The 13915-nt window shown below is 37.5% G+C and overlaps 1 protein-coding gene across 1 annotated transcript; it reads right to left on the bottom strand.

Annotated features, from left to right (window-relative positions):
• Positions 1-10719: 10719 nt before the first annotated feature.
• On the bottom strand, positions 10720-13265 carry LOC117989607 (MD-2-related lipid-recognition protein-like). Its single transcript, XM_034976976.2, has 4 exons — positions 13091-13265; positions 12328-12444; positions 11456-11628; positions 10720-11112 (listed from the first exon to the last, which is right to left on the bottom strand). Exons 1-4 carry the CDS (start codon positions 13182-13184, stop codon positions 11023-11025), a joined length of 474 nt encoding a protein of 157 aa, XP_034832867.1. The 5' UTR covers positions 13185-13265; the 3' UTR covers positions 10720-11022.
• Positions 13266-13915: the final 650 nt, after the last annotated feature.

Raw genomic sequence — 13915 nt, 5'->3', positions numbered from 1 at the left:
CCATCCATACTATATTTACTATTTTACTATATAATATTATAAATGCGAAAATCTGCCTGTCTGTATGTCTGTCTGTTAGCTTTTCACGGCTCAACCGTTCAACCAATTTTGACGAAATTTCGTACAGTGATAGTTTGTATCCCGGGGAAGGACATAGGCTACTTTTTATCCCGGAAAATTAAAGAGTTCCCACGGGATTTTCAAAAACCTAAATCCACGCGGACGAAGTCACGGGCATCATCTAGTTATACATATATAACATGCATAAAAAACTGCCTGCATATTTAACCAGTAATAAATTATAAGGATGGGCCTAGTTGGGTCTACTAACCTATAGATGAGCTAAAATGTCAGCTGCTCTGCAACCTCGATGATTGCAGATGAAAGTCGGCACATCTAAATTTGCTAATGCGATTAGTTACAAATAGATTTCCGGGCCCATTGTTGTGGAGACTAACTCAAGGTCTAGATTATTTAGCACAATAGTATTACAACATACCATGCTTTTATAGGTGTTTCAAGGTAACATACTTACCTAAATCCATAAAATAATGTCCTGGATAAAGCATCTATATTCAATACTAATCTATACTAATAAATAGAATTGAAGTGTCTGTCTGTAATATCGAAATAACTAGATCATATTATTATAGGCTCGTATAGTTATTTGTACTGTACCATAACTGAATCACACGTTTTTAAAAATATTGTCTGTCTGTTTGAACAGGCTAATCTCCGGAACGGCTGAACCTATTTTAACGGGACATTCACAGACAAGTAGAGAATTAACCAACCAAGGAGTAACATAGGTTACTTTTTAACCGACTTTCAAAAAAGGAGGAGTTGTGTTTTTCTACCTAACACCGAAATCTCTGAGATTTCTGAACCCGACTGTGGTTTTTGTGGCACTGAATGTAGCAGGAATAATATGTAATTTTTATAAGTTTAAAAATCTCTATATATAAAAATGAATCGCTGAATCTGTTGCTGATCGAAAATCTCGAGAACAGCTGAACCGATTTCGCTAATTCTTTTTAATAATAATCCTTACGGAGAGAAAAATTAAAAAAAAATACCCTGAAAAAGAATCGACTGTTACGCGGTGCGAAGTTCGCTGGGGCAGCTAGAAATAAATATAATAAAATATATATATGTATATAAATAGATTATTATTAAAATGTGAAAAGGACATTTAGTGATTTAGTTAGAGAAACGTGAATGCTAATTTTATTCTAGCAGCGGCCGTGGACCGTAGTCGTGACGAGTATTTCGTATGTTTTTTTATTTTATTCAGATACAAGTTAGCCCTTGACTGCAATCTCACCTGGTGGTAAGTGATGATGCAGTCTAAGATGATAGCGGGCTAACCTGGAAGGGGTATGGTAGTTTTTATTATACCCATACCCCTTTGGTTTCTACACGGCATCGTACCGGAACGCTAAATCGCTTGGCGGCACGGCTTTGCCGGTAGGGTGGTAACTAGCCACAGCCGAAGCCTCCCACCAGACAGATGTGATAAGTTTTTGACGTGATTGGTCCATGGTTGGTCACTATTGGCTTGGAATTACTTATATATTGTTTACGTTCGACAAGTGTAGGAAGTTCATATTTAAGTCTAATGTAGGAAGAATTCTCTTTATGGTGTTCTGGTATGATTTCAATTTGTAATTAATGCTAATAATCATTTAAAATTTAAATGAAGGTAAGTAGGTACATGTTTGTGAACACTGTTTTGTTGGAGCTGTCTTACGATGTTTGTTTTTGGCGTTCCGTGCCTCAAAAGGAACGGAACCCTTAAAGTCTGTCTGTCGGTCTGTCAAGAAACCAACAGGGTACCTACTTCCCGTTGACCTAGAATCATGAAATTTAGCAGATAGGTTGGTCTTATAGTAGACATTCGGGGAAAAATCTGAAAACCGTGAATTTGTGGTTACATCACACAAAAAAAATTAAATTGTGGTCGTGAACAAATATGGCTTTTATCAACTTACAACGTAAGATTACTATACCAAGTGGGGTATCATATGAAAGGGCTTTACTTGTTCATTCTAAAACAGATTTTTATCAATTTTTAGGCTTAATAGTTTTTGATTTATCGTCCAAAACGTCGATAAAATACGATTTTAGTACGGAACCCTCAGTGCGCGAGTCTGACTCGCACTGGGCCGGTTTTTTTGTAATTGGCTTACTTTTGCGGTTGGTTTATATATTAAAGCAGCACGTATATTTATTGTTACTAGCTCTTCGCCTATAACGTTGGAACAGATGGAAAGCGACCAAGGAATGATTATTGTCTTTCAAAACGCATTAAAATGTCGTTTGTTATAATTAAACTGCATTTATTTATTACCGACAACCAATAAAGGAACAGTTAAATTGTTTGTGACGAAACGTGCATGCAACTTTACTAGCTAATGCTCGCTATTTCGGTTTTTAGAATTCCGCAGGGATTTCTCAAAATGAGAATATTAGGTAGAATAGTTTTTTTTGTACATGTAGAAATAAGCCCTTGACTGCAACTGACCAGCAGGGTGATTCGCTAACTCAGTGTCTAACACTGAATGATAGTCACTGAGCTCATTTGACATTGCTTGGTTCTACATTGCTGCTTCATGAAGTGATATTTTAATATTTTTACGTAGAAAACCTTCAATGGATTAAAAATAAATGTCAAATGAGCTCTGTGGCTATCATTCAGTGTTAGACACTGAGTTTGCAAATCAGTAGGCTGGTGCTAAGAAGTGATGTAATCTAAGATGGGAGCGGGCTAACCGGGATAAAGTAGGTATCTATGGATTTTTAAAATCGGTTCAGTAGTTTCATAGTTTATCGATTACAAACAAACAAACAATTTTTTCCTCTTTATAATATTCCTATAGATAGATGAATGTGTGTTTGGTACCTATTAGGTAATATTAAGTACCTAAGTAAATTATAATTAAACATTCTAAGTTGAAATTTGTAGAAATAACATTATTTAACGTAGGTAACGTAACTTCCCTGTTGCGTTATTTTATTATTGTGCAAATTTTATTAATAACAACTAACAAGTATTGTTAGAATTAAATATAATATTATAAGAAAATAATGTTTTTGCTGACGTTACGAAGCGTTCGTTTTAAAAACGGAACAGCATTAAAAAATAGGTATTTTTGATGCTCACCGATTTTCTTGTCATTGATAAATTACGTCGGTCGGCCTCCTATTCAAGAGGCCCCAAGAGGCTCTAAGATGTGTGAATGTGAAGTCTGCCAGTCCGCACTTGGCAAGCGTGGTGGACTAAGGCCTAAACCCTAAACCCTATTCACTACTAACAACTGACTATCGAAAAGAGTAATTTATTACCTATTTTGAATAAATCATTTGACTTTGACTTTGACTTGGACTATTCATTTGGAGAGGAGACCCGTGCTCTGAAGTGGACTAGTGATGGATGGAGATGTTACATACCTACTTAATTGTTATAGACTACAATATGTTTGGGGATACCTAACCTTAGATGCGAAGCTTCAATGGGGCACCCGTGAAATATTCGGCAGTGAGAACTGACGTGGAAACCGCAAAGATAGTATATTTTGCTTCATCATCATCATGATCATCCCATCACTGGCTCACTACAGAGCACGGGTCTCCTCTCAGAGTGAGAAGGGTTTTGGCCATAGTCCACCACGCTGGCCATGTGCGGATTGGTAGACTTCACACACCTTTGAGAACATTATAGAGAACTCTCAGGCATGCAGGTTTCCCCACGATGTTTTCCTTCACCGTTAAAGCAAGTGATATTTAATTAATTAAAACGCACATAACTCCGAAAAGTTAGAGATGCGTGCCCGGGATCGAACCCCCGACCTCCAATTAGAAGGCGGACGTCCTAACCACTAGGCTATCACAGCTTATTTTGCTTATTTTCATAATATTATATTATCTTATGGAATCTAGATATGGGGTAAGCGGCAGATATTGAATAAATACTAAAACGTAAACAAATTGAAAAATCCTATTACAATGTAAAGGATTATTTAAATGATAAGCAAGCTTGGGAATGAGTTGCTTAACGACTTTGTGATAGTTCTAATAAGTTTCAACAATTTTGTAAAGTGGTGATAATAAAAAGAATACCCGGCTGAGTTTGTTGTGGGCTCTTCTCAGACCTGGGCGCGTTTGGAACCCTCCTAGCTTTAGTTTTAAGTTTGCGTAATAATTATCACCACTATATCTTACAAATCTAACACCATACCAGACCATCAATATGAGTAATTTATTACCTATTTTGAATACATCATTTGACTTTGACTTTGAAAAACAAGTCTATCAGTTACCCATAGCTACTTAGGTACATACCTTATCAACTTTCTCTCGTATGTAGGTACATTGTACATCACTTTTACTAAGTACCCACCTACATATAGGCTATACCTAACTAGTATCCCAAAGAGAGACAAAGCTAGCCCGAGGCAGGGAATTCACTAGCACCCAGCACTTGTTACGAAGAGAAATCTATTTTCATTTCATTTCATCTCGCGTACGAAACACACTGTCATTATTATTATTTGCGAATTTGTGTCTATTTGTGCCGTTGGTAAGTGAAAACTTTACAATAAACCTAAAGTACCTACCTACTGACAATAATTCTATGGGACTTTATATGCATCGTATAGAATAGAAAGTGTTCATTGATGAAATACAAAATTCAAGACAGTATTCTGCCTAGGTAGTCTATACTAGGTATATACTCAGGGATAAAATCCGGAACGAGGAAATACGCAGAAGAACAAAAGCGACCAACATAGCTCAAAGGATTAGCGGGCTGAAGTGGCAATGGGCAGGTCATGTCTGTCGCAGAACCGACGGCCGATGTGACAGACGTGTTCTGGAGTGAAGACTGCGTACCGGTAAGCGCAGTGTGGGACGACCTCCAGCCCGCTGGACCGATGACTCGAAGAAGGTGGTGGAGAGATGAGGAAGGCTGAAGACCGTGTTTATTGGCGCGCTCTTGGAAAGGCCTATGTCCAGCAGTGGACGCAAACAGGTTATTGGATTGGGATGGAGTCTATCCTATACAAGTGATTAATTCAGGAAAGCATTTATCGCCATATGGATGCCCCCTTTTCTTTCAAATCTAATTTTAGATTTTCGATTTCTTCGTTGCAGACTGTGCGTTTCGTATTCATTGACTTAACTATGCATAATCCATTTTTATTCGATTGTGTTTTGTGAAGACCGATAAATCGACAATCGGTTGTGTAATTATTCGATTGTTTAATATTTATTTGATTGTTTTTTGCAACAATCGCACATCGCTGGACCCGGGACGCCACTGTTTGTAACTACAGTCATTGGAATTTGACATCTAGATTCAAGACTATGTAGACAACCATTGACTTATATATAACTTCGTATGGACAGGTCCATTGAATAAACAAAATGGCACCGATTCAGTGGTACCAACAATAGCCACCAGATAGCACCAATGCAACCTCAGTGACGTCTGGATTTCAAACGGGTCGTTCATTAGTATCTAAGAGGTGGCGCTGATTTATTTGGTTCCAAAAACGTGAAAAAATTTGTTCTCTTGGGCATATCTTGTCATTTATATCGATGGTAGACAACAAAGTAAGTGCAATCTACATACGAGCACGAGCTCGAAGCTGCCTGCAAGTGCCAAGTGAGCCAACCTGCCTTATAAGTAACTCCGTCAAATAGTTCTCTTCGCCAGCTCACCTTGGCCTTCCCGCACGCGCTGGACTGACATTTTAAATTTAATAACTACTTACCTATTTTTGCAATTTATAGCCATTGCAATTTATAGCCATTTCTATCCCATATTGCATCTAGAATCAATAATAATCTTTATAATCTTTATTTGATAAAAATTTACAAGGTATATATAAGTACATAACCCTGGCAGTAGCAATGCAAAGTTCCTGGCCCCCAAACTAGGATTCCCTACATAGGATAATACATACTAATTTGTGAGTAGCTCACGTCAAACTCATTATTTTGACTAATTTCTTAAACTGGATACTTTCAAGTAAAGATTTTTATATAAGCCAGTGAAGATGATACTGCTAGGGGCTCAATTTGAATGCCATAAGCCTTCTTTGTCGTATCAGTTTACAAATTGCGAATAACCAAATTAAATTTGCATTTCGCGGGCAGACAGTGTCTTCCACCTTAAAGGCAACAATTGCTCTCTCTCTCAAGCCTTGAGAAGCCTCGTGGTACAAGTGTAAGTTATTCGTATAAAAGATGCCAACTCCATATAAACTAAACCATATGGTGCTACAAGCCTTGTTCAAAGGCCAGTGCGTGCACCCGAAAGGTTATCATTACAATCAAAAAGTATTAAAAGAGTATAATTAAGTACCTATAGGCTGGATATCATGATTTATTTTATTACGATTTAAAAAGTTGCTGGTTCGAATCGGCATATCTGCACCTCGATTGCGCGAAACCCGCATCAATCATTATTACAATCGCAATTATTGTTATTGGCTGAATTTTTGGTATTCTTGTTGCAACAATAGAGCCTCAATAGCTCAACTGGTAAAGGAGTGGACTGAAAACCGAAAGGTCGACGGTTCAAACCCCGCCCGTTGCACTATTGTCGTACCTACTCCTAGCACAAGCTTTACGCTTAGTTGGAGAGGAAAGGGGAATATTAGTCATTTAACATGGCTAATATTCTTTATAAAAAAAAAAAAAAACAATGAATTGTAGCCAATAGTGAGCGAGCTTCAACCAATCAGAGGTGATTACGATTGTGACATTATAGCTGCTATTCTACCGCAATCGAAGTGTTGATTACTAGATTAGATGTCCTATTTCTCGAGAAGGAAACAATACAACTCCTAAATAACCAGGTGGAAAAACTTCTGTGGTCCCACCCTAAGTGGTGATACGGTGATAGCGAAGTGGAGACTCGGGGATGCAGGAGTCCGGGGTTCATTCCCAGGCACGCAACTCTAACTTTTCGGAGTGTCGCCCGCGACTTCGTACGCGTGGATTTAGGTTTTTAAAAATCCCGTGGGAATTCTTTGATTTTCTGGGATAGAAAGTAGACTATGTCACTCTCCAGGTCTTAAACTATACCCGTGCTAAAAATCACGTCGTTCCGTTGCTCCATTGCGACGTGATTGAAGGGCGAAACAACAAACCAATAAACCAACAAACCAACAAACAAACATACTTTATTCCACCGGCTTCTGCTGGTGGCCATTTTCACGGTGTGATAAAATTCACACCTGCTGGATCCCTTGGACTGGTCTGACCACCTAGTTGGTGAGCGGCCTCTCGCTCTTTTGTCCGTTGACCTAGAATCATGAAATTTAGCAGGTAGGTAAGTCTTATAACAGACCGTACGGTATATGAAAACCGTGAATTCGTGGTTACATCACACAAAAAATAATAATTTGTGGTCATGAACCAAAAATTAGTATTTTCAGTTTTCGAAGTAAGATAACTATATCAAGTGGGGTATCATAATTATGAAAGGGCTTTACCTGTTAATTCTAAAACAGATTTTTATTTATTTTTATGAATCATATTTTTTGAGTTATCATGCAAAATGTTGAAAAAACACGACTGTAGTACGGAACCCTCGTTGCACAAGCCTGACTCGCACTTGGCCGGTTTTTTCGGGATAAAAACTACTAAAGTAGTTAGTAAAAACTAACGTTGTACATATGTGTTGTAAAATCGGCCGATGGTTCAGACCTTTTCTTGAGTGGAGACGACGTACAAGGAAATTGATTGAGCTTCATCTAAGTCTACAATGTGCGCAAGCTTCTAAACTAAGTCGAGAAAGCTCAAGAGTTATTTAATTGTTTTTACAGCGAGGGACCGGAGGCGGGTCAGAGACTGCCTCTTATCTATGTACCTGCCTGGTTGATAAAACAGGTTGTTGGCAGTGATAGTTGATAACAGATTACGATAACATTCTTTAAACTTAACACTTTTATAAGCTTTCACATGAATGAACTCGCTTGAAATATTAGTTGGCTATAGAGATTAGTATATTGAACCCATTCAACAAGGCAGGTGCATGTGAAAAAAATAATGAATTCGGCGTATTTCACTTTTTATTTAATTCAGATACATTTTAGCCAATATATAATGCCAATAGCCCTAGGTATTTTGGTAGAACTCTTATTCATGGATATGTCAAAGTTTTCGGCCTTAATTTATTTTATTAAAATATCGTCTATACTTGATTGAGTTTAAGTTATTTACTTGTCAACTTGTGGAATTCACCTTGGCTCTAATATCAAATTAGAAAAGGAATATCAAGATCAAGTTTTGCCAGCGTTCAATTTCAGTCGAACTAGATTGAAATCCGTGATTTAAGCCCACATCACATCTAAGATACATTCTCAGAAAATTACTAGTCATTTCAATATGGCCTTACATTAGGTGGAAATACTTGATGCATCCGGCCTGAGTAATGATTATAGGGGATCGTTTGCGAATCGTGATGTTGGTGTCTAGTGTTTCTATCGGAGGTCGCGGGTTCGATCCCGGGCACGCACCTCTAACTTTTCGGAATCATGTGCGTTTTAATTAATTAAATATCACTTGCTTCAACGGTGAAGGAAAACATCGTGAGGAAACCTGCATGCCGCGAGTTCTCCGTAATGTTTTCAAAGGTGTGTGAAGTCTGCTATTCCGCATATGGCCAGTGTTGTAGACGCATATGGCCAAAACCGTTCTCACTCTGAGAGGAGACCCGTGATCTGAAAAGCTGAATCCATAACTCAGATTTTCAGAGCCAGTATGTAGTAGAATGTAGATGCATTTGACGAATCATAAGTACCTCTTGTAAATGTTGTTTGCGCAGTTGCCGAGTTTCTTGCTGGTTCTTCTCGATAGGAAGGCCATTTCGATTTCCAAAGCAGTGGTAGGTAGATGCACTTAATGACTCATACGTGTAGTTGTAAAATTTTATTGAATAAAAAAACTATTTTTAAATTTTTGTTTCTATTTATGAAAATCATAATTAAAATCGGGATTTCCTGGTAAATTCTGGAGCGTGTGACATCCCTATGTACGAGTAGATGGCTAAACCTGTTCTGTGGTAAGAAACGAGAAGTAAGAAGTAGTTTAATATCCATTAGGGCACACCTTCGTGTTATGTGACAGGACGTTCTGTAATCCACGCAGGCATCTAATATCTAGTACTTAACTAACACGCCTAGGTAAAGAGTTGAAATGTTCAAGATTAAAGTCTGTCTACTTTATGCTGATGTCTCGTACAGGATTAACGTTCGCGAAACAGGTAAAAACCGGTCAAGTGCGAGTTGGACTCGCACCATTGTACAAGATATACCACTACAATTCTTTTTATTTGCCAGCCGCCATTTTGAAATTTTTATTATTTGTTGTTGTAGCGGCATTAGAAATACACTTTCTGTGAAAATTTTAACTCTCTACCTATTACGGTTCAGGAGATACATATGATCTCAGCTGTGTCTATCGTATTTTTGGACCTGCCCATTGCCACTTCAGCTCGCAACCCGTTTAGCTATGTCGGTTCCTTTGGTTTTCCTATGGATATTCATTTCTGATTAGACTAGGATCTATCAAATTTCTATTTGATATCTTATCAATTAATTTTGACTAAAAAGGTATAAGTAGATACGGTATAGCTTACTGTGGTATCTATAAGGCATGATTGGTCTGTCGGTCCGTGTGAAAGTGTTTCACATTGGATGTACTTAATTGCTGATTCTCGATAAGGTCTCACTTACTTGTATCTGAGATTGCTGTGCGTTCTCTGGCTTTGTTTTCTGTTTACTCTGCACTACATAAGGTTATAGTACTTAAGAAAGTTTTTTTAATTATCCGTAGTAAGGAACCCTTAAGCAATTTTTTTTTAAATAAAAATGAAAAAAAAACCTAGCAGGCGTGTCACCTGATGTAAAGTGATTACCGCCACCCATGAACATTTACAGTACCTTAGGAACCACCAATGCGTTGCCGGCCTTTCAGAAATTTGTTGGTCCGTCCCTTGAATAACCCCATGTTGTAATCTAATGGGAACATCGCCGAAGGGAGTTGATTCCACAGTTTGCATGTGCGTGGAAAAAAGGATCCGGCACAACGAGCAGTCGAAGTGCACCAGTCACCCAGGTGGTGAGGGTGGAATTGTTTGCGGTGGCGTGCGGTGCGGTTGTAGAAAAATGAGGGTGGAATGACATCAAACAACACTTCAGAGCACTCCCCATTATAGAGGCGATAGAACACGCAAAGAGAGCTTACGTCTCTGCGGTGCTCCAAGCTTTCCAACGAGCCGAGTGTTTGTGCACTGATCCGTATTCGGTTCGTTTCCGTCATTCTTCGAAGTGACCGTCAAACAAATATGTACTCATTCGATTCGTATTTTTACGGAATCCGTGATTTCACGGATGAGTGCACAAACGCCCTAACTCATCGGAGTTATGTGCATTTTAAACTTTTTTTTATGGCGCTAAAAACAAGCAAGTTAGATTAATCTATATACAAAAGGAAAAGAAAGCTAGTAATAGCTATCTGATATAAATGTAACGATCGCCGACGGTTCATTTAAGATCTACGATGACTTTGTGATGAAGTTTAAACTATAGAGTCATGAGTCTTGATTATCAACTACTATGAGCCCATGAATGCATCAAATGAAGATGTGCGTTGAAGACGTACCGGACAACGGCACTGCACTGGGTTAAACAAATTAAAGAATATTATAAATTAAAAATTAAGGTTTATTACAATTTTTTTACCTGTAAGTAAAGCATGCACCTAAACGTACAGTAGATCGGTTTCATACTCAGTAGGTAGGTACCGTAATAAAATCTGCAGTAGGAAAGTGTTTCACTTTTCAATATAAAATACAAAAAACCAAAATACCAAACTTATTCTAGAACATAAAAATTACAAATCGAAAATATCATTAAGTTTATTTGAAATTTATTAAAAAAAAATGTGAGTGAACATAAGTTGCGATATGTACCTACTTTATTCCAAACCAATAACAACATTAATACAATTCTATTTTAACGTTTTAACACTAAATGTAAAGCAGCACGCTTCAGATTCATTGTTTCCATTCCAAAGTTTCATCTGGATGGGGAATTTACCCTGAAAAAAGAATAATAACCGCCATTGATTACAGACCTTCTCATATTGAGATGAGACCCGTGCTCTGTAGTGAGTTGGGTATGGGTTGATCATGAAGAATTACAGATCTCATTCTCTATCTCTCTGGGTCTTACTCCTCATCGATGAGGCAAAAAAAAAAAAAAAAAAAAAAAGCTGACATGGATTGCTTTTTTTGCCTTGCTCTATTAGTCGAGAATGAACACCTTTAATTTTTTAGCTTATTATTTATTGATACAATGTGCAATTTGCTAGATATCACAAGTTTGATTTCCCGGATGGGATATTTGAGAAGTAATTTAAAAAAGATATATTTAATACTCACGTAAACTTTCTTAAGGAATACAAAGTCGACGTCATACATGGTCCTGACATTGTCTTCTAAGGGGCAGGTCTGGTGGACGCATGCATCGTGTGCTGGCATTATCACGGTTTTGAAGTTACCGCTGTTGTCATCATCACTATGTAGTGATAGCTGTAGATTTTGCGCTTCGAATCCTACAAATTAAAAACAAATAATTAGATTTTTTGACGTCGGATATATTTTTTTCTTTGTGTGTATGGTATTTTTCTCTTCATTGCTGGGAGTCATGACTCATTTCTATTAATCACATAATGGTAGGGGGTTTCTTAAGATAATGAGGGTTCAAAAATCCGTTCGGATATTGCCGTCAATACTAAAATTAATGTTGGATTTCAATTAGGAATTCACACACAATATTCCAACTCCGACACATTTATGACAATTGTGTAACATTGCAAGACTATTTTTTTGGATATAATCAAAAACTATTCAGAAATTTTCTTTCAGCATTGGATTTTTAAAGATTAGGCGCATTTTTTGTTTTATGAAATACATTTATACGGCTCCTATTGTATTTTTGCTAACTGGCCATTTGGTCCAGTGAATCACTGTGGCACCTCCCCTTCTAGGGAGGGCGTTATTTATTAGCTTGAAGCTGAAATAAATGAAATTTTAAAAGTAAAAATATAAAATACTAGCTGCCCCGGCGAACTTCGTACCGGCTAACAGTCGATTCAAATTTTTTAAATTTTTCTCTCCGTAAGAACCATCCTCGTACTTCAAGGAATATTATAAAAAAAGAATTAGCGAATTCGGTCCAGCTGTTCTCGAGATTTGCGATCAGACACATTCAGCGATTCATTTTTACATATAGAGATTACTGATGTACTTACGTGGTGTAAAGTCAAAACTAAGCCTATAAGGCTTCTCGCGACGCATGAGACAGAACCCGGGACCGTCCGCACACGGGTCCAATTTCACGCTGTGGATGCTGCACTTTGATGGATCCACTGAAAAATTAAATATATTTGTTAATTAGATGATGCCCGCGACTTCGTCCGCGTGAATTTAGGTTATCAAAAATCCCGTGAGAACTCTTAGAATTTCCGGGATAAAATTAGCTAATGCAGTTCCCAGGGATGCAAGCTATCGCTGTACCAAGTTTCGTCAAAATCAGTTGAGCGGATGGGCCGTGAAAGGCTAGCAGACAGAGTACAGACAGACACACACTTTCGCATTTATAATATTAATATGGAATAGTATGGATCGATATGGATATGGATTTATTAAAATTGTAATACATACTATCTTAGGTTCCGGAGTAGGTAGCCTATATCCGTCCTTGGGATGTAAGCTAACTCTGTACCAATTAATTTCATCAAAATCGGATAAATAGATCGGCCGTGAAAATCTAGTAGACTGATAGAGAGACACACTTTCCAATTTATAATAGGGGAAGGGACATAGGCTACTTTTTATCCCGGAAAAATCAAATATTTCCTACGAAATTTAAAAAAACCTAAATCCACGCGGACGACATCGCAATCATACTCTAGTATTTTATAAGTTTTATAAATATGCATATTTTACAACGATGATGCCGCTTTCCCTGTTATTTATTTTCCAGATGTTTAAAAAAAAAAGAATAAAACTCACCATTTGGACAAAACTTTCTGTTCACATACTCCGAATTGACCACAGAAAAACAGAGAGCTACCAATAAAACTGCATAGACGGCCATTTTGAGCATAAAGTTGATTACGAATGAAGTAATAACCTAAATCACTTAACGCAAGTAATTCGATACCTAGCTGGCGTGTTTAAATGTTAACGCAGCCATTGACTTATACATTACTTCGTATGGACAGGGCTATTGAACAAACAAAATGGCACCGACTCAGTGGTGCTTTAGCACCAATGCAACCTCAGTGACGTCTGGATTTCAAAAGGGTCGTTCATTAGTATCAAAGAGGTGGCGCTGATTTATTCGGTTCCAAAACCGTGAATTTTTTTTTGGCTAGACCATATCTTGTCATTTATATCGATGTAGGTACGCAGCTAAAATTTGCATTAAACAGGCCCCGGTCTGTGCTCTGGTTATATTATCAATTCCATATTATTTGTCACGCAGATAACAGGAATTATTATTGTCTAGAAATTGTGTTAATTGAGAATATTTATAGCAGATGGCCATGTTTTCAGGGTTCCTTACACAGAATCCATTAAGTGATAAAACTTTAACAACACACAGTTTAACTGGTGGGTCTAGAGTTAGACCTAGGTCTGTAAAACTTCATGCTTCTAGAAGTTCCTTAAATAACGTGTAAGAAAGCTCTAAGAAGGAAGGCTCATTTAAATAAATAAATAAAACAGTTAGTGTATGTTATTAGTTAGGAAAATATTATACTTGCGATAGAATATCACTAGTTACCTACTAGTAGCAGGATATTTTTTTAATAAACGACAACTTTGTCAGGCTAG

This window comes from Maniola hyperantus, chromosome 16 (genome assembly GCF_902806685.2).
Source record: "Maniola hyperantus chromosome 16, iAphHyp1.2, whole genome shotgun sequence".
Lineage (NCBI taxonomy): Eukaryota > Metazoa > Arthropoda > Insecta > Lepidoptera > Nymphalidae > Maniola > Maniola hyperantus.
Note: the sequence above shows the minus strand (reverse complement) of the source record. Positions and strands in the feature narration are given on the sequence as shown.

Excerpts from the sequence above, each read along its gene's own strand:
- LOC117989607 (XM_034976976.2), bottom strand. The coding sequence starts at position 13,184 with ATGCTCAAAATGGCCGTCTATGCAGTTTTATTGGTAGCTCTCTGTTTT. Across the intron at positions 11,629-12,327 it reads TAGTTTTGACTTTACACCAC|GATTCGAAGCGCAAAATCTA; the intron begins GTAAGTACATCA and ends TTTAATTTGTAG. Across the intron at positions 11,113-11,455 it reads TATTCCTTAAGAAAGTTTAC|GGTAAATTCCCCATCCAGAT; the intron begins GTGAGTATTAAA and ends TTCTTTTTTCAG.